Raw genomic sequence first — 22304 nt, forward strand, 5'->3', positions numbered from 1 at the left:
TTTTTTTGAAAAATGGCATCGGTTTTTGAAAATTGACATCTATATTCTAAAAATGGCATAAGTTCTTTGAAGAATGGCACATATTTTAATGCTTGTTTTATCCCTATTTTGTCGTTCAGTGGGGTAATATATTTTTGTAAAAGCATATCTGATATGGGGCACGCCGCCCTCGGTGATCAAGTACATGCAAGATGAACAAATTGGTGGCTTGTCAGAAATTAGAAATGGCTCTAGGCGACTCAATAAATTAAGATGATAGTATGGTCCAGTTACAAGTTACAAGCTTAAAGGAAGTTTCAAAGAATAAACTAATTGGTAAATGTGGGATAACTTCTACTACAAAAATTTGAATCTTTAATGACAACCTAATAACGACGGGTCAAAAATCTTGTTGCAAAAGACTTTTGCGACGGGGCTAACAACCAAACAAAGGCGGGAACAATCGTTGCAAATGTCTTTTACGACGGGTTAACGACGGAATTTTTCATTTATAACGGCCCCTTTTAATGACGGGTTCGCAACAGGAAATCCCGTCATTAATCAACGATTATTAGTCTTTAGCGACGGAATTTCCCGTCATTAATGGTACAATTTCTTGTAAGGTTCTCTAGCTTACAAAATTAAAGAGTACTTCATGAACCGGAACAATTCTGACAACTTCGAAAATGAAAGAAATCAATGTCTTTCGTTGCTCGGTTTAAATAATATGGTTAGAAAAAATTCACTTTTAGCCCAAATACAATTGATTAGGGAGGATTAGAGAATGTGAGTTTTTGATAAATTAGAAAGAATCATTTTGTCCCTTTATTTCTGTATAATTATATTGGTGAGCAAAGTTGCATTGTTCCATTAGGTATTGAATTCACAAGCTCTTGAAAATAATCTAACTGCTATAAATTTGATATTTTCTGTAATTGTCCTGGGATTAGAATGCAGTCATCTATTTACTTGATTAGATCAAAATTACAATTTTACAATTTTACAAATTTCTACACTTTTTTATTTATGAAATACGAAAAGTGTAAATAAAAAACACGGATTTCGTATAATTGGGTCGTTTAAAAAAGAACTTAAGGTAATTGGCCAATATTTCTTCTCTGCAAACAAACAACAAAATGTATCAAATCTCTAGACAAAATCAAAAATAAAATCAACAAATTGATTAAAAAAACGGGTGAAATATAAAACTTTGGATCAAATTCAATCCATTTATTTTCTGCAAGAAGATCCAATTTATGATGTTCTCAACTTCTCCTTTTTTATGTACTATCTGAAAGAAGATAAGGAACACTAGCTCGTCTAGTGGTAAAATGGAATACCAAAAAGTTCAGAACTACGCCGTAGTTTATATGAACTCCTTTCCTCGAAGTAAGGAAGAGGAGGGGAGTACAAAGCAAACAATATACTCTGTATATGACAATCTCTTTGCTCTTATAAATACAAATGTTTTGCACCCAAAAAAATAAAACAAAAACAAATGTTAAAATCGTTGACAATTAGCCTAGAAATTGACCTCCAGATAAAGGTTTAGCTAAACAATCCCAGCCAACTCTTACCAACTACAAGGTTGACTTTTTCCCAACTTTATTTGTTGAACAAATAGTCAAAAGAATGAGATAAAATGGTACAATACATCTTATCAATGAACATTTCCATCCATGAGATGAAATGACCAAAACCAACCACGATGATGCATGATCTTAACCTTGTGACCGAAAACTAGAAACGAGCAAATTACAAAATGAAATGGCACCTTCTCATTTCATTGCATATAATTCAATAATGCAAGAGTTATAAGGCGGTATTCAACACCAAACTGAAGGCAAATAATGTACAACACAACTACAGGGGGAAAAATTATGTCAACTGGGTTTGAATACAGCAACGGAACACACTGCTGTGTAAACAATGGTTGAATACAAATAACAGCATAGCAGATGATCAATGATATGCCAAGTACATACACACTGAGGGGGTTGTTGATAGAAATTCAAGATTGATTTGGCGCTGTTGTGTCCGCTGGGGTGCCAGCAGGGGTGATTACTTCACTCCGGAGACTGTTTTCTCTCTTGTAAGGAGCCTTTGCACCCTGAAACAAAGCAAGATTTTGGGCATTTGTTCATGAACCTAATGCTGGGAAGCGTTTGACTCAAAAGAAGAAACCCACAATAACAACTAACTCAGAGGAGCTCGTGTTTGTATCTACACAGAATAGTAAACTCCAAATCCTAATCTCAAAAGAATTGCCTAACTTATTGTATGATTTTTTGGGAAATGCCTGGAATCCGGATTAAGCATACGACAATTGAGAAAATGAGTTCGGAAATTTTGGGGCATTTTAAGATAGGATTTTTTTTTTATGCGATGGAGCAATGTTACAATTTGGAGATGCTCAACGTGCAACTTGACACATCAAACAGGCTGAGAGAGCCCATACTTGTGCCTTCTAGAGCTTATATAATCTATCATGGAAACCAAGTTCCTAAAAATTAATTGAGGATGATATCAACATCATGATGCTCAGATTTACTTGGGATAAACTTGGTTGTTCACTGAAGTTAGTGATCTTGGCAATCTTCTTTTTATGCTTTCTTAACAAGGCATAGCCTTCCGTGGAAGATTGGAAGTTTGGCACTTCACATAATTATAAAACTAAAACATGAGAAAAGAACTAACAACCTAATATAGATCCAACAAGGGCAAGGTTGGGATGAACCAAGTGTAAGCAACCTAACCAGTGTGAACCAGTAGGAAGGCAGAAGGCCAAAAACATACACAAAACATATAGACACTCAAAGAGTCTGATAATAAATCCAGATTGTTGACAAGCTTGGTCAAAATAAACTTACTTGAAATACCGTTCCGAGTTTCCTCAATGCCTTAGCACGTGACTTGAGAACATCCTTTGAAACAGTAGTATCCCTAAGAACCTACAAGGAACAAATAGTATTATGAATTCACTTACACCGGGAATTGATTTTCAATGGATGGCCAATTTTGGTCATCAAATAAATAAATAAAATCTCTCTTCCATGTTATTCATGACCAAATCTCATGTCAAATCATGAACAATAAATGCCCAAAAAATTTTGATCATCCATTTTTCCCTTCCTACTTTTTACCTTACCCAAAAAACAATAAAAATATGCACTCCCTCTTCCACTTGTCCTCCTTATACACTTTGCCCAAGAATTATTTTTGGTCATGACCATGACCAGCTCATGCCTCTCTTTCTCTCTTCCCCACTTCTTCTCTTTCATATTTCTTTATCGGATTTTGTTTTCCCTCTCTCCTCATGACCAAGCTACAAATGGCTGACGGCTATACTCGGCATCTTCACAGATTCTGGTCTGAGCTTCTTTCATGAAAGGTTTCTATCCCTATTTCATAAACAGTTTCAACCAGCAAAAACTTAAATGCCAGGATAACTAGAAATGCATACATCTGCAGATATATCTTTGGCTAGTTCAGTGGAGACTAGTGTAAAACAGATACTATAGCAGGAAAATCGACAACTTCTTATGACAGCCTAAAATGGAAAAACAATATCTTTTTGGGTTGGAAAATACTACTCGAAAAATTATTGAAGATGAACACCGTAAAGCTTAGGCACAAGTTTGCTAAAGAAGAAGCTCAGCCCAAGTTTTTTTACCGGTTAAAAAATATGACATAGCTCTTCACAGGACCCATGCATCCTCTTCTAATTTCATAGACCCAGACATGAACCAAAATGTATAATCTCCGTTATTTTAATTGCACCATTTTCCTTATTTGGAAGTTGCATATTAATTGCACCCTTTCCTTTTATGGTATGATTTCACATGCTTTTTGGAGTGTTTACACTTTACACACCAATTACTCATTATACCCTTACACATATTTTATGTTTATCATTCTTACCTAACCTTTTCTCTCTTATTACAACGGCATTTTGAGATTCACTTTTCCCTTAATGTTTGTGCCCAACCCAAATGGTGCAATTAAAAAAAACGGAGTAAGTACAATCATAAATGAGACCATCTACTCGGCCATCCCCTTTTATTATATCAGAATGCACCAAAAAATGCTCCGCAGCCTTGGCTATAAGTAATATAAATATACTCACTGCTTGGCAGACACGTGACAAGGTGGTCTCTATATCAATGACATTGAGCTGCCAAAGGGAATTAAGCATGGCGTCTTTCTTCTCTTCCATAGCTTTCATCATGTTCTCTTCCTTGTTTTCTCCTTGACTCAACCGCTTTAGATCCTCTTGTATTTGAATCAATGACACAGCTCCTACATACCAAAAGCGTGAAACTTAAATAATAATTGGAATTTGGATGTCAGAAGATAATTAAAAAAATCCCTTCAAATTTTAGCCTACAAATTCAAAGCCATTCTTACCTGAAGCTGCCATCACCTGTGACTTTATCTGATGTCCTTTGTCACGCACCCATTCTGCTAAAAAGGGTACTTTAAAGAATTTTTTCTCCTTTCCAAGTTCTTTGGCAGCTTGTCTTGTATAAATATAACCAATTGTATGTAGCATGGCCTCACCAAAAACTGTAAACATTGATAAGAATTACAAAACTACATATGAATCCATACTGCAGCATCAATTTTAGGAATTAGTAATGAGATTCATTAACACTTTGTTTGGATAAGCAAAAATGGAGAGAAGGAAGGGAGGGGAACAAGCTCCCTTGTTTGGATAAAAGGTTGGGAAGGAAAGGGAGGGAAAGATCCGTTTTCCCTCCCTATTTAATAAACACCATCCCTCCAAAATTGGAGAGACTTGGAGGGAAAATGAAATTCACCTTCCCCCTCTCTTTATTTCCCCTTCCCTTTCCTCCTCCTTCTTACCCTTCTATCTTGCTATCCAAACACACCGTAAATGTAGAAAAACCTTCATGAAAACAAGAATATAAGAAACACTTTCCCCCTAAGTTAGGGCCCTAAGCATACTATTTCACGATGAAAGTTTGTGAGTGAAGCTATGCCCATTGCCCCATTCACAGAAGAGTGAAGTTTGAGTGCTATTATCTATTCTCAGCAGCAGGAGTGTTCCTGCCCAGTGCCCATCATCAACAATTCCCTCTTCAATATTTTCAGTCACATTCATTCACCCTATGAATTCCTGATCTCCTTATGTTCCTATATGTCTTTCTCGTCTAACAGAGGTTCCAGTTGATGAATAAATGTTCATAGGGTTACAGCTCGGATTCAGATAATCCTTTGTCACAAACCACAATAATAACTTATTTCACTGTCATAGTGCCACACTGTCACCTTACATGGCTACCGAGGTTAAGAAGCAATCTCCTACACCACCAACAGAGAAGGGCAACAGAAGCTATTATCTATAAATAATCCAATAATCCAATCAACAACAACCTACACCTAGTATGAATCCTGCCAAATCAGGACCTAGGGCAACAACAACTAAATAATGAAGAAATAGAAGAAAAGAACGTTAAAATAATACGATGCGGGTCAACAAGAAAATTATACGCATAAGAAGCAAGTAAAGGGGGTTAAACTTTGGAGGAAAGAGAGAGAAGTGCACATTCCCTACAAGTCCATACTCCATACCCAGAGGGAGGAAATCTCGTACTTTAAGGTCAAGTACCTGAACAGTGAATCCTACAATGCAATTCCTATGTACTAAGGGTCATGTAAATAACACAGTTCAGATGAAAATTTTCATCTCTAAGCTGCCTCGCCATAACCTGTTGATAACATTGTAGGACTTGTTTGAAATCCCTTTTATATTTCTGATATAAAATTTAACAAATTGATCGAGTGAACCAATATATCACACAGGGATCCGTCTAAAACTACTCCTCTGTCATCAGTGTATAAACTGATGTTGTAGTCAGATTCTGAGAATATGCAATTGTAACCTACATCAATGAGCAACATTTTTTTTTTAAAATCAATTAGGTATACCAGCTTTTGAGAGGTTAGATGCTTCTGATGTTGCCCAATCTACAAACTCATCGATGCGATCATCTACATACGGTCGAAGACGGTCTTTAAGGGTCATTATGAGTTTGTCTTGCCTTTCCTGTTGCATTGTCTGCGAAGTATTTTAATCCATGTCAGCTCTGGTTTGAAGCTTGAACAATTAAAGACACCCTACAACAACAGAATGGAATACCTTCATCTTTTCCTGAATTTTCTGCCTCCTAACTTCAGCGGGAAGCTGGGGGTCCTCTTCAAACTCAACAGATGCTATAGTTGCCAATGCAAGTTGGCCAATATAGTCTTCAAAAAAGTCACTTCCAAAAAGCATCCCAAATACTGCTGCTGGATCTACCATGGCATCCCTGACAAAGATAGCGAAACACCAATGAGGATACCATCAAACTTAAGGTACAAACCTGACAGGATGACACAACTGTAACCAGGACCAGGAGTGAGTATTATGCTGGTAATTTGGTAACTACTCCGTATCAGTCGTAAAAAAAAATGCTAAGCATCAATCTTAGGGGGAGGGGCATTTCAGATATTAGAATTATATTTAACTGTTGGTAGCTTGAAGAATAAGATAGGTAGTTTGTTTGAGGAAAAGCTCTATATATAGAGCATATTAGAGAGAAAAAAGGAATAATGTTGAGTATTGCTTAGAGTTTTGTTTAGGTTTTAATTTGGAGAGAATCAAGCCTCTTGAAAGCTTGAATATCATTAACATTTGTTGTAATTTTCAGTTTATTAATCAAACCATCTTCTTCTTCTCTTATTTTCTGCCATGTGTCTGAGCTAACACAATTCTTAGCAAACGGTTCTCTAAAGCATAATTCAAAGCAGCACCATAATCGGCATCTGTCTTACAAGTTACAACTGCAAACACTTACTGTGGTACACCTTCCTTCCCATACTTATTATATGCCTCGCGTTTCTCAGGATCACTTAATACTTGATAAGCCTCGCCAAGTTCCTACATATCCACAAAAGTACATTTGTAAAAGAATATATAAATTTCATCAAGTTAAAATGAAGATCCTCATACATGAAACTCGAGGAAAATTATTTATGAGCAGTGAGTCATCAGAAATTCAGAATTCAGCACATCGGATATCATACCTGAAACTTCCGGGCAGACAGTGGATCTCCAGGATTTTTATCGGGATGAACAATCCTTGCCTGAAGGAAACAAATTTATGATTAATGAGAAATTTATATGATTTTGGAAAACTAAAGGTCCACCTAGAGAGACTTCTTTTGCTTTAGAAGTTCAGTTGCGCGGAAGTTTAAACAAATTCACACGGCTAGACAGCAAAATTATGATTAGTTGGTCCTGTTTTTGAAGTTATGGTGTCATTTCTGACCAAATTAGGCTGTCAATGATCAACTGAGTGGCAGACATACATAAGCACCAAAAAATTGCAAAACTTGATTACTAGCAGTCAAGAATACATCAAGGTCATCCTTTGTGGGATTTTAGAAATAACAGGAATTAGCATGGGAAAACTTGTCTACGGAATCACCACACTTCTACTTAAGTTGCATCAGAAATAATGGAATTAAAGTACCATTGTGGCCTATGATCCTAATGGTGGTTACCATAAAGGGCATAAACAGTGGATACAACGCTAATACTGTTTCTTGTTGAGGGCTTCCTTCATCTAGAATTAGTTCACATTTATCAGAGGGGAGAAAGGAAGTAGGTGGCTACTATAAGATATCCTCCCTATACATTATACTGGTATGAAATCTGTCCGCAAAGAAGGCTTTCCCGGGGAAAAGAGTACACTTACAGCACTCTCATTATCTATTTAACATATTATCCCAAAAGATCATTAGCATACTACTTCTTTGCTTAAATGATAGCCTTTAGAGCTTTTCGGCCAGTTTACAATTCTAGAACAGTCGGCAATATGCTGAAAAGAAAAGATAGTTGAGATGTTTCTACTTTCAATTTAGTTCAGTCAGAACTAGCTACATTGTATTCGATATCAATCAAAACAAAAATGTCTCTATACAATATTCAACAAGTTCAACAGCTACTTTACCAAACGTTTCTAGTAAAAATCAATTAGTGTCAAACTCTCAGCTTTCATCTTGTTATTCATCCAACTCCCCCCAATAGACTCATAATCTTCATCTTGTTTCTCTATTTTCTTCTCCAATTTTTACTTTAAATTGCTTGCCACTTTTTACTTGTATTTAGTGCATACACATCAGTACCAGTTTCCCCCTCTGCTATTTGATTCTCTGTTTACTTATCTATGCCCCTAGAGAATATTAATATTTATATTTCAGTATAATACTTGAAAGCAGTAAGAACATATGGAAAAGCTTGCCAAGTGAGTTTATCAAAGTCCTAATAACATAGGCCACAAATTATCTAGTTATAGAAACATCAAAGCAACACAATCGCTTTGTGTTTTGGAGGGGGTGAGGAGGTATAGTTATTATATAAAATTGACACAATCAACTTAGTGGCTGTGTAATCATCAAATAGAAAGCTATGCTTACTAGGAGCTACCTAAATCCAACTCGCTATATCCCGATTGAAAAGATGTGCTTGACGAAGCACAACTGAGCTCAGGGGAAGCTAACAAATGTATGATTCAAAGAAACCAACTCATTCTACGACAACAGAGGATGATAATCCGGAAGATGATGCTTAGATTGAAATTAAGGCAAAGAGGCCTGGCTGGCTGGCCAAGTGAGAAATCTTACCAACATCAACCAAAAACTTGAAGTCGTTACTCTACCAACCCCAAGCATTGATCTCCAAGATAAAAATTCTCAAAGGGCGCATGTTAAATCACAATCCCCTATAACCTCGGGCTTTACCTCTAATATAATTGTACCTACCTTATTAGCTTATTATGTTAACTCAATCAACTCATTCTGGTCCAATGCAAATACTTTGAACCGATAGGTAAATACTATAGGACAGTCAAAATCACCCCATTTCTCATCGAGTCACCTCATTGGTCCTCATATATCCATTGAAAGTTAGCCCTGAACCTCGATGTAATGGTAACTCGTTATATTCACTCAATCTCCAGTGTTTTTATATGCAATCCTAAGTGCTAACTACAAACATCAAATACCTTTCCTAAAATGGTATTATATTACTTTAGGAATTTCTGGCAATATCATAGGTTGATGTTGATCAGCATTATTAGTGGTTAAATATCGCTTAATGTGTCTACTTTCAGCATCTTATAGCTAGCCCTTAGGGTTGCGTTACTTGCGCAAATCATTTCCTAAAACTAATTATTAGTCCTCTTCTTCTTGTCAGTTGACACACCGTATTGTCATAAAACTACTGCTAATCTAGAGTGTCCGTGTTAAACTAATCCAAAAGTTCACCAAAAAACCGGGATAGGAATCGAATTCGGAAATGATCAGAGCTACAAACACCTCTTCTAACTTGAATTACATGCAATATTCTCAACAAACATCAACACATATACAAAAATTCAAAATTCCAAATATAGACATATAAAATTAGAAAAAATAAGTAGAAATTGGCAATATTAAACGCTTGCCTGAACATAGTAGGCCTTCTTAATCTCAGTTTGCGTAGCGTCAATACCAACTCCTAGTAAATCATAGTAACCAGTTTCCTTCGCCATTTTCTACTGAATTTCCTACATTAAAAAGTTTCACCATAATTAAATCAGCTGAAACACATCATAATACGAAAATCAGGAAAATGAAATTGAAAATTGAATCGAATTCATATATATTTAAAGAAATTAGCCTCGAATTAAGCATTAAAATCGAGTAATACTGGTGATATGAGCAAAAAGTCTTGCCTAAATTAACAAATTCAAAAAGGAAATTATAACTTACCAGAAATCTGAAAGGAGGGAAAATTAGGGAAATTCGCCTTCAAATGATTGAAATTTTGAAATTTAATCAAGATTGTAATAATGGCGGATGATAGAGTGGAAATTATGGAAGAGAATCGATCGAATTAATGCGATCTGTTCTTGAGCTCCCCCTTCACGTAGGATAGATCTGATTATTTTCTAAAATTGAAAACAATAATAATGATTTCATTGTTTTTTTTCTTAATTTGGAATGTAGGAAATAACGACGACGTTTCTCATAAAACAACAGATGATTAGGCATTTTTTTGCCCTTTTTCTCTATTGGGTATTTGGGGAGAGATGGAAGAATAATTTTGGTGGTGTGAGCCTTTCAGCACGTTACATTAAGACGGATGTGTGTCCTATCGTGTCGTGCCGAGCTTGTATGTAACGGGTCATAAACTCATAATAGGTTTTATTTATGTCAAATCTACTGATTTGGTATCATATCGTGTCAAAATATTTGATTAGGCGGATCAGGCGCAGCCAAATCCTATGTATTCTTGTGTCGTGCTTACTTGCTTAAATTAAACTGATTCACTTTAATGTGCTATGTCATGTAGGGTCGTGTCGTATTGTGACGTATTTTTTAAAAAATGTGGCCCAAACACTGGCCATGGTTTTTTCGTGCATCCGGTCTTTTTCCGTGTTGGGTTATATCATGTCAAGGGTCGGCCTTGTCTAGTGTTATCTTGGAGCATTCAATTTTTTGGATAGGACGAGAAAAGATGAATGAATGGGTGAGACGTGAGAGAAGTGTATGAATTATAAATATCTAGGGTGAAAGCATATGCGAGACACAAAATTGCGGTGTTGAAGTTTATGGAAATCGAAACGCTCAAAACGTCTTTTGGTGGTTTAGGGGTTTTTCGTTTTAGTTCAGTGAAAATGGATGATATTTGTTTTATTAAACACATTCATCCGAACACTATTTTTTTATTTATTAAACAAATAGAAAAACAGGAAACGGCAATGATGCCGAACACACCCGTGTTTCAGCTTTTTGTTGTCAGTTTTCAAAATCAACATGATTACTATAATTAAGGTTATTTTTTAGTTCATGATTCAATCTTAAATTATATGACTTACAAAACTAAAAAAAACTAAAAACTGTTAGTGATACCTAACGAGCTATTTAATCTATTCAAATTTTTAACTTACCGTCTGATTAAGAACCTATATTCTTTTTAAAATAAATGTGTTCTTTAGAATAAACTATTTCATCAAGGTTTAAAGAACAGCGAAGGTATTCTTATTGGGCTGGTGTGCGCAATTTAGAAGGTGGACCATAGTGCACATAGAGCATGATGCACCATAAGAACATGCACTAGTACTCCGTATATAATTGAAAGAACATCCGGTTACAAGAAAAGAACATGAGTATTTTTTTTATTTAGGTTTTAAATAAATAGTAAAATAATATACTCCGTATTATTTTTATAACAAAAAAGTGAAATATTATATCGCATGTTCTTTTGCCGTAGTGTCATGTTCTTTTGCTTATGCACATATGTTCTTTTGATGCACCATGCTCTATTGCACCACGGTCCATAGTCCACGGATTGGGCTTGTGTGTACGACCACACTTTATACATTAGCCTTTTTCCTAAAATTCTTGACATACACCAACATGCATATTTAAGGACAAGATCAGTAGTTATCTAATTAGTTGTCAAACAAAAAAATCCGATAAGTTCAGTAATATTTTGGATATTTTGATATTACCATATTTTAAATTTCAGATTTTTGTATTTATCACTTTATAAAATGTAATTTCATATTTATTATCTTAATTTTATGAAATATTTTAAATTTATAACATGTTTGTGATTTTCATCCAACTTTCGGTTCATGTGAATCATTTTTAACTAACTTCTTTAATTGAAATCCTAATGAAAGATGATTAAAATTAAAAAAAGTTGGTTAAATGAAACTCACATGGATGAAAAATTGGATGAAATCCATTAAAAAGTGGTGAATACAATTTTTTTTTATAAAAAATAATTAATATGAAATTATATTTTATAAGGTAGTAAATACAAAAAACTGAAATATAAAAGTAATATGAAAAATCTTTATTTTATTTATTTTGGTGCAAAAAAAATACTTCACTAAACTTAGACCCTATTCTGTTCGACTTATTTTGACTTATTTCAGACAAAATAAGTTCAGATAAGTTTAGTTAAGTTTAGATAAGTTCAGTTAAGTTCATACAATATAAGTTCGGGAAAAATAAAATAAAAATCAGAAATTTTCACACAAAAAAAAGTTTATTTCAAACAAAATAATTTTTTTTCAGATAAAATAAGTTCAGTTAAGTTCAATTAAATTCAGATAAATTTAGATAATTTCAGATTATATAAATTCATTCAAAATAAGTCCAATAGAAAAGACCCTGAGTTAAATTAAGTTAACATGACGAGTTTAGATACGCTAAAATAAAATGGTTGGATTGTTCGATAAAGAGGGGTGTGGACTAGTGCATGTTTCCTCGAAATGGTAAATTATGTTAAACACAAATGCCTCCAAAATAGGACCTGGTCTGGTCAAGTTCTTGGAGTTGGCGACCAACGAACTTGGTGAGTTGTCACCAATAATCGAGGTAATTTACAGATAACAAAAGAAGAAAATCTTTGCAATGCACGTAAAGTAGTCTAATTGTCTACACACTCATCATTATGTCTTCGATTTGTTTCCATAAGTGCTGCCGTGGTGCGCTCTTACATCCATTAATAAACACTGCAAAACCATGCTTATACTCCATTATTTTACTCTTTAACTTTACTATTTCAATGCTGGTTTTGGTTGACAATACACGAAACTGGTGAAACATTTTGTTGATACCCGCAACTACCGGTCTTGGATAGATATTTTAATAGGTAAAATAAGTAGAGACCATGTCATTTTAGGGTTGGGGTGGGGTGTAGTTCTGAAATTATTTATTTAAGAGAGTGGCGAGACATAGAATATATTAGATAGATTATTTAAGTAGATGGTGGGGTTGATAACTTACTATAAATGGCAAGTGTATCTCTTAAATAAATACGGCCGAAAAAGGAAAATGTATCCCTTAAATAAATACAGAAGGAGTATAAAGTTGAGTCTTGTTGTTTAATAAGGTATTTCTTCTTACTACTCCATATACAAGACGGTCATATAATGGTATGGGTTGACTCAAGTTGTGATCTTTTGCTTCTTCCCTAACATTGTCTAGGGTTCGATCAAGCATTTGCTTGGGATTTAAGGGGGGAAGGGGTTGGGGGGTTTAAGGCTTGTAATGGGCTTTTGGGTGGGGGCCCTGTGCGAGGGCAACCCAGATGATTTCTTCTTATCTGTAAAAAAAAATGATGGTTTGTTTTATGTACATACTTTATTTCCTTTAAGGTGTACGATTTATTCCATCCGTTCCTAAAAAATGTTCATACCGTATACGAAAATATATCACTTTGTGTTTTGACAAGAGTTTTTTTTTGGTGAATAACTTGATTTCGTAATTAAATCATTTATCATGTTGAATACACATAGATCAAGCTAAGCTTGACCCCGAATTTCATTCCCCATTATGGTCACTTTGAGAGAGAATCCTCTTATCCCCCGCTACTCTCAATAACCTAGCTCGCTAGTTGTCCGAAGAGGGGTTCATGTCCAGTAAAGACCCTTCATCTTATATGACTACATTAAAAGTTGCAATTATAAGAAGAACAAGATTACAAAATTGTATTGGGAAAATTAAAGGAGGTAGTATTAAAAAGAAACTACTTTTACCGTCCCTAAAAACTTGCCCCGATTTTCTTTTTTGTCCGTCTCTTTGATTTTGCCTCATGTCTCCCACACTCTATTATTTAAATTAGCAAAAAGACAACGGTTTTTTCATGAAATGCCCCTGAGGTTTGCAAAAACGCACCAAATACCCTCGCGTCTTTTGAATCACATAATATACCCCTATTTTTTCCCAAGTTTGCACCAAATACCCCTAAACCGACTTTCCGTTAGTCATCCGTTAAGTCGTGTTCATAATTCATAAAATACACCTATTTTGAAACTAAGTTGCACCAAATACCCAAACTGCTTTTAAACTGCAGAATTTGATTTCCACAAATCGTTCACCTAAATCAATTTAATCAACCTAAAAGTTAAACCTAAAACAGAAATATAAGTAATAATCAAATAAAATTGTGGAATAACAAGATTTATATAGCGTTTAAGAGTGCTTTATTACATCCCCTGTTAGGAGCCTTTGAAAATCTTTATTCACTCTGCGTATTGCCCTACCTGGAAGCCTGGATGCACTTGGCGTGAATGCAAGGAAAAGAAACAAAAGAAAAAGAGGAGACATTGCTGCTACTAGCAATGTAGCATCACTATGGGGATTGGAAAGTCAGCTTGTATGCCAGTGAGAAATGTAATTAAAAGAGGAGATAAAAGAGAAGTAGATCCATTCAGAAATCATGTTTTAGCAGCTTTGTTGTTGGGATAGTCTAGTCTCTCGAATGCAAGCTGGTTTCATTGGTTGGTTATCAATACGATTTCCCATTAATTTCTCTTCTGCAGTCTTATTTTTCTCCATTCCAGACCTTTCTTCTCTAATCTAAACCCATTCTTGCAGCAGGTGCGGCACTGCAACACACAAAAAAGAACCAACAAAACAAGAGATAAGAAATACAATTTAGGTAGCTTGTAATCTTAACGTGCATTAACTTGTTGCTGAGCCCTTTTATATTGAGGATTGCCGGTTGCTTACCCATATTTGTGGTATTCTTTACTCTTTACAATTAAAATCATAATATGTTCTCATAAGTCATAACCCGTGCTTTGTTCTCCTCTACAAGAAAGATTAACGTGTTCTCATAAGTCAAGCCCCAGTAATTCAGTATCTTAGTTCTTGTTTTGTCAAAGCCCCAAATTTTAATGGGCACAATTTAACTTGCAACATTAATATACAAATCCAATCAACAACCCTTTCTTTGTTAATTACTATCCAAATCGACAATGATATCCCCAAATTACCAACACTCAATTACCGAAAAAGCCTCAGTCGAGAACCCTAGTTTTCGAAAAACCCCCAATAAAACAACCCTAGTTTAACCAATCCTCCAATCGAAGAACCCTAATTTTTAAAACCCCCAATAAGAGAACCCTAATTTATAAAGAAACCCCCAATTTCACAACACAAAAACATCACAAAGAGAACATAGTGAAAAAGAATCGAGGGAGGAGTTAAGGAGAGAGATTACCTGTCATCACGGTTAAAGCTTCCAACCTTGGTCAACAATGGTAGAGAGCACAATTAAGAATTGAGGGAGGAGTGAATTCAAGAACAATCCATTTAAATTTGATGGCGCGTGAAGGATCTCGATCTACACCGAAGAACATTGCGGTGGCGCGCGAAGGAGATCGACCACCGCCGACCAGAGAGCAAGAGTAAGAATAGGGGAGAGGAGAGAACATGGGAGAGGAGAGAGAAAGAGGAAGAACAGGGGAGAGGAGAGAGAAAGATAAGAAGTTTGAGATTTTTTTGGAATTTATGTCAAAAAACATCATTAAGGGCAAAATGGTAAATTGCAACTAACGGTAGACTAACGTCCGTTAGCTCCAAGTGCATCTCATGAACAGTACGAAAAAATAGGGGTATATTATGTGATTCGAAACACACGAGGGTATTTGGTGCATTTTTGCAAACCTCGGGGGCATTTCATGAAAAAACCGTTATTTAATTGAACTTAACGGAAAATGTAACGGTGTTAATAAAAATAGCTTATTCCATCCATTTTGAGGGACCTAAATGCTCCTTTTGAAACTTGAGGGACTTAACTGCTCCTTTTGGCAAAGTTAAGGGACCTCCAGACCTATTTACTCATGAGAGTAGGGGTTGAATTTTTAATTATTTTTTGTATGGAATAGGGGTAGGTGGGTTAATAGGGGTGGAGTGAGAAACAATATAATATTGTTAGAATATTTCCATTTTTAGAAACAGGTCAAGTATTAAGGGACGGCCCGATAAGGAAAACAGGTCAAGTATTCCGGGACAGAGGGAGTATTAATAAGAGTCACTTGCGTTATTGGACCGACACATCCCCATTGATGCTAAAAAGGGTCAACTATCAACTTAAATGTTTTTCTTGTGCCTTCATTAATAAAGTGAAAAATGTGACTTGGGACAACCTTTAAAAAAACGTAGGGAGTACATAAGACGGACAAAAAAGAAAACTACAATCTTTCAAGGACAAATGAAGTGTTTGTTACTAAAAGTCGACCATACCAAAAGGCCCATTACACCAATGGAAGGCTGGAAGCTCGTATAAAATTTGAAATATGTGTGAACTAACATACTGAATACTTTGTAGTTTTGACGAGCTAGTAACTTTGTTTTGTGAAAGAATGTTGAAATGTTGAGGATTTAGCGAATCAGATAAGTTTCAATAAGGTCTCACGGGTTAAACAAAGTCCTACTTAGTATAAGTCAGATAAGGTCCTATAAGTTTTTCGTTTGGTAAGAGAGTAATGATATATTGATTACAACCTAAGGACTACAAGAGAAGAGGCAACCTTTCTAGAAAGGCTCCCCTCTAGCTCAAGAGCCCAAAACAAACTACAGCAGCAGCCTTATAGCAACAAGAACTACAGCAGAATACATCTGTTACAAAGCACAAAGTCAATCGGCATCATTTTGACTAACTTTTTTCCCCTACAATACTCTTAATTCTGCCCATTACATCATGTTTAATATCATTACAAATTTTATGCACATAGGAGACTCTGGCATTTCACAAAATATTATTTCTCTCTTGCAAAATTTGTAAATTGCAGCTACAAACATACCAGTAATGACTCTTTTCGTGAATTTCGAGCCGTTAAACCTCATGTGAGCCCAATGAAGAAGAGTATGAAACATAACAGATCTTGCTTTAATGCCAAGCCAAGATTTCAACATCTTGATACACTCAACATTGTGCTTGCATTCAAACAATATATGGTTGTGTGTTTCGCTAGCAGCATCACTTATTGTACATTTATTAGAATCCACAATGTTAAGATGTTGTAGCCTTTGCCTGGTTTGTAACCTTTCGTGCATTACCATCCATGTTATAATTATGTGCTTAGGACAATTATATTTATCTGCACCATTACACCTTTTGTTCCACCCTTGTTATTTTTGCATAACAATCACTAATGGAGAAGTTACCTTGAGTTAGCCGGACACCACCTAAATTACTTGTGAGGAGCTCATTTTTTGTCTAACATATGTGTTTACAGGCCCAGCTGAAACTGGCAGGTCCTATAAGTTCCAATTAATGAAATATGTAATTTTATGATTATTAGTATCATTATTATATATATTTGACTATTATTTACGTTGGTATAGTAAATAAATTATATTTATATTGTTATATTAAACGAATTGTGGTTACCAATTCATGGTTAATAATTACTACATTATATATCAATTGCTATGTCGGATTCAAATTAGATTTCAAAAATAAAGTATTATTGGATTATTAAGCTATATTACTAATAATAACATAAATTACAAAATTATTAATATAAGAAGTAAGTCATACGAAGTATTTACTTTATTGATTTATATTTTTCATTAATACTTGCAACCAACTATTATAAATAATTTAATGGATACCAATTTAGAATAAGGTTTAATAAGGTCTTATGAGATCTTGTACGGTCTTACAAGGTCTTGTAAAATTTCAAAAACATGTTAATTACTCCGTATTACAATAAAATAAACTAAATAAGACGAAGTAAAAAAACTACGGAGTATAGTATTTCAAGGACAAATGAAGTGTTCTGTTACTAAAAGTCGATCATTCTACCTAAGAGGCCCATTACACCAATGGAAGCTCGTGTTGGTTTGGAACAGGAGGAGATTGGATATGTATTACCGTCTGTCTAATGGAAGCTCGTGTTGGTTTGGAAAGGGAGGAGATTGGACATGTATTATCGTCTGTTAGAAAGATACCAAAATTGAAATATGTTACTCCCTTTGTTTTTGAATATTTGCAACACTTGTGTTTACGTTTGTTTCTAAATAATTACAACACTTTCAATTTTGACATGGAACCACTAATTATTTATCCAACTTACAACCAATTCTTTATCAATGTGTATTTTTTTTATTTTTTTTTGGCAAGCAAGCAAGGGGAGATATATTAAGCTCAAACAACAGTATTACAACCTAAGCAAGAGAAACCAAGGGACAAAACCCCAAGGCAACTCAGCAACACCAACAGATTCCAAACGGGAATCAAACCAAACTAGAGTGTTACAAAGCTACTAACCACTCTCTATCAGAGTCACTGAGTTTTTTGCTACTTACACTTAGGATTCTATGCTTAATATCAAACTGCAATGGTTGCAGCAAGTTCACAATAGTAGGAACAGAAAGATCCCAAACTGCAGAGTTCCTAGGTTTCCAAATTTGATATACACCACCAGCCATGGCAGCATAAAATACTTTCCTTTTGAACACTGACTTGCAGTTCCTTCTAATCCATTACATGATCAAAACCACAGAGGTTCTGTGGGTGCTGAGACCCAGCCAAGCCATGAGATCAGCCAAGAATTTCCTGCTGTACACACAGTCAAAAAACAAGTGTGCACATATTTCAACATAATTACCACAAAGAGGACATAAGTTATCAGCACACACTCCATATTGGAATAATCTGTCTCTGGTTTTGAGTCTCTCCAGTAGCAACACCCATAAAGTAAACCTGTATTTAGGAATGGTAAGCCTATTCCAAACATATCTTGCCCACTGAGTCTTCCCTGTTTGGTTCTTGAGCAGATTGTACACCTCCTTAATAGAGAATTTTCTCTTTGTAAGCCAAGAAGAGGATCCCAAGGTATCACAACATGCCTGCTTAGCTTTGCAAATGCATTTTACAGCCCAACTGGCTGCCTGAGGAGCCTGATATTGCAGCCAGTTCTTATTTTTGATGTAAACTGTATGCATCCACTTCACCCACAGATTATCTTGCTTTTGTTCTATAGCCCAAGCCAACTTTCCCACAGCTGCCTGATTCCATAAAGCCAAATTTATGAAGCCAAGACCCCCCTGATCCTTGTCCAAACACAAGTTATCCCACTTAACACTACCTGGCCTGCTATCATCATACACTCCATGCCAAAGGTAAGCTCTTCAGATTGCTTTAATTTTCTGGATGATTGAATGAGGAATTAGGAATACTTGCCCCCAATACACACTAATACTCATTAGGACAGAATTAATGAGATGCATTCTTCCTGCAAATGACAGATATCTTGAGCTCCACACCTTAGTTTTTGCAACCATTTTTTCCACCAACAAACTACAGTCACCAGCCTTAATCTTTCCAGTACTGATGGGCACTCCAAGGTACTTGAAAGGAAGCTTACCAAAGTTAAAATCAGAAAAGGAAGCAATTTCCTCCTTAGTGTGTTGATCAAGCCCACAACTGTAGATGGAGGATTTACCAGGGTTAACCTGTAACCTAGTAGTGGTAGAGAATAAATTTAAGCCCTCAAGCAGGAGTTTCACAGAGGTAGTATCACCATTGCAGAACAATAATAGTTCATCAGCAAAAACTAGGTGGTTTAGAGATATTGATCTGCATCTGGTATGGAATTTGAAAGATTCATGTGAGGCAATCAATTTCATAGTTCTAGACAGGTATTCCATGCAGAGTGTAAACAAGAGTGGGGAAAGTGGATCACATTACCTCAACCCCCTCTTTGGGTGAATAATGGGAGGAGGAACCCCATTGATAAGAATAGAGTACTGAGTGGTAGATAGGCAAGTCATAACCAACTGAATAAAGTGAGCAGGAAAACCCAACTCAACCATTATCTCCTCAATAAAGCTCCACTCTACTGTATCATAGGCCTTCCTCAAGTCCAGCTTCATAAACCAAGCAGGTTTAGCCATACCCCTATTATACAATTTGATAATGTCTTGGCACAAGAGAACACTGTGAAGAATGGATCTACCAGCCACAAAGGCACCCTGACTGAGGGAAATGATGCCAGGAAAGGACCAGTTTAAGCTTGGAACATATCAATTTAGAGATACACTTGTACAAAACAGAACAACATGCAATAGGCCTAAAATACCCACTGAAGCAGGAACATGAAGCTTAGGCACCAGAGAAATTGAGGTAACATTGATTTCTTTCAGTAATTTCCCAGTGGTGAAGAAATCTTTGATAGCAAGACAGAACTCATCCTTGATAATGGGCCAAGCTGACTTGAAGAACTGACTATTAAAGCCATCTAACCCAGGTGCTTTGGTTACAGGGATGGAATCTAACATCAATGTGTATTTCTCTCAAACGTAAACAATTAAATTATCACCATTGACCTCAATTCCAAATAATTTAGAAATGAACATCAAGAAGCTAGCATTGCAGTTGGATAATCAAGCTTGTATTGAGGTCCTAAATAATCAAGAGTATCAAGGGGGGAATGCTTTCATATTCTGAATAATTGTCGTAGTTTAATTAATTCTTTAGATTGGGAAGTGCGTATTTTGCACTACTATCGTGAGGGGAATAGGTGGCGGACAAACTCGCCAATGTAGGAGTCGTCCTTGAAATAATTGGTTTATTTCGAAGGCCCGCCCTCTGGAATTACCAATCTGCTTCTTGAGGACTTAAAATCTTAGTTTAGTTCTTTTCTTGTTTTTTTTTTTTTAAGTTTTTGTTCGGATTTCCCTCTTCAACATCTAAAAAAACAATAATTTATTCATTCTAATATAATATTCACAAACATTTCTAAACTTACACGCAAACGCAAGTATTACACCATAAAAATACAATTTGTACTGATCAGAGTAATTAAGTACTCCGTACAAGCAAGTAGATTTTCTAAGCACTGATCTACGAAGTACTCCTTCCGTTTCGATATACTTCATTATTTAACCATCATTTCGAAACGGAAGGAATACAAAACATGCCTTAATTGTTAAGTACTGTAATTAAATGTAATGTGTACTATGACATTTGACAACGGAATATGTTGATAAATGAGCATCATTCTGCACCAGAACTTTTTTCAGGAAAATTATAGAAAGTTTCGGAAAAGATTGAGAACATGGAGTATTAAGATTTTACTGTTTAAAGCCTTAAAAGGTCTTTGATCCACAACTTTTCTCGTAGCTAATTTGACCAATGTCGTACCCGAGAGGAAATATGTCACAATTATTTTCCCAAATTGTAGGCAAAATGTGTTGCTCGTGTAGTCGTGTACAGGGCGGTCTTAAACATCATAGAGGTCATGTGCTAACTTTAAATTTAGGCCCTAAAAAATCAAAGTTTAAGAAACTGGGAAAAGAACCGTGCAACGTGGTTTAACCTTGAGTCTCGTGTGTAGTAGAAACACGCTGAACCACTGTGACAAGTAACAATTTCTATAATTTTGGTGCACAGTGTAATATATAATCTAAACTTTGAGGCCCTTTTAGCTTTCTAATATTAGCGGGGCCTTGTGGCTTGTGCTATAGCCTAGTTTGCACAGGCTTTTAGTCGGACCTGCACATATAAGTTGTACAATAAATTTAGTATACATCAGATAACCTTTTACCATTTTTTATAACTTTTATAATATGAAAAAAATTGATGGATAAACAATTTAAAGGGTTACATGGTTACATTTATGCATTAGTGATTTTGAAGGAGTAATTTTTATTAGAATGAAAAAAATTATCACTAAAATATACGATGTAGATAACTTTTACGGAGTACATTATATTGGGGTAACTTTTGAACATTTTGAGTTAATTTTTTCCTCCGATATACAATATTTATTGTACACTACTTTTAAATAAAAATTAGTTTTTGGGTCCGGGCGATGCCCCGGTTAACTATATTAATAACATTTGCGTTTATTTATTTTTATTTTCGCAATGATAACATGAAAGATGACATGTCTTAGTGTTAATGACTTTATTGTTTAAACACAAGGTTGTGGGTTCAAACCTTATGTGAACCATATTCACGTATTTTTCGTGTATGTGAAAATTGCATAGAATGAATGACTAAACAGAGCACCACGTGTCACGTAAACTTCTTTAAAAACGCATTTTAATATATAGTATAGATAGATTTGTGAACGAGTATTCAACGAGACAATTGATATAGTACTAGACATTTTGATAAAGAGGGGGTTGGTAAGAGGGGTTCTCTCCTAAACTACCAAGCAATGCCCCTATCAGTGGGGAAAAAACCACCTTCCAACCAAAAGGTCGGATGTTCAATCTTACTAGGGACATTTTGAGGGATGTTCCCCTTGTCATCCCCCTATTCTTAAAGTCTTTGGCTCGTTAATCCGGACCGAGTGACCGTGCATAATTCCGATCTGATAGATATTTCATTTTACCTTATTAAAAAATATAGATCTAGACTAAAATACGTACTTATGTACATATTAGTCACTCCCTAGTAATCTATTACGTAGTATTAAGAAAGTAAGGATAATGTTTTCAACAATATAAAAATA

At 35.4% G+C, this 22304-nt stretch overlaps 2 protein-coding genes across 3 annotated transcripts; both read right to left on the bottom strand.

The window, feature by feature from the left end:
- Window positions 1–977: 977 nt before the first annotated feature.
- LOC110803071 (chaperone protein dnaJ 10) lies at window positions 978–10060 on the bottom strand. Of its 2 annotated transcripts, none has more exons than XM_022008537.2 (10): window positions 9799–10009; window positions 9492–9593; window positions 7069–7128; window positions 6840–6922; window positions 6143–6311; window positions 5932–6061; window positions 4387–4545; window positions 4106–4278; window positions 2850–2930; window positions 978–1097 (listed from the first exon to the last, which is right to left on the bottom strand). In XM_022008537.2, exons 2-10 carry the CDS (start codon window positions 9576–9578, stop codon window positions 1071–1073), a joined length of 969 nt encoding a protein of 322 aa, XP_021864229.1. In that variant the 5' UTR covers window positions 9579–9593; window positions 9799–10009; the 3' UTR covers window positions 978–1070. The 2 variants fall into 2 exon arrangements, with proteins under 2 accessions (XP_021864229.1, XP_021864228.1); XM_022008536.2 differs by lacking the exon at window positions 978–1097 and adding an exon at window positions 1735–2089 and having other exon boundaries at window positions 9799–10060.
- Window positions 10061–18324: 8264 nt separating this feature from the next.
- Window positions 18325–20121, bottom strand: LOC110803092 (uncharacterized). Its single transcript, XM_056842565.1, has 4 exons — window positions 19927–20121; window positions 19532–19815; window positions 19021–19426; window positions 18325–18849 (listed from the first exon to the last, which is right to left on the bottom strand). Exons 1-4 carry the CDS (start codon window positions 20119–20121, stop codon window positions 18325–18327), a joined length of 1410 nt encoding a protein of 469 aa, XP_056698543.1.
- Window positions 20122–22304: the final 2183 nt, after the last annotated feature.

Source organism: Spinacia oleracea, chromosome 4, assembly GCF_020520425.1.
Source record: "Spinacia oleracea cultivar Varoflay chromosome 4, BTI_SOV_V1, whole genome shotgun sequence".
NCBI lineage: Eukaryota > Viridiplantae > Streptophyta > Magnoliopsida > Caryophyllales > Amaranthaceae > Spinacia > Spinacia oleracea.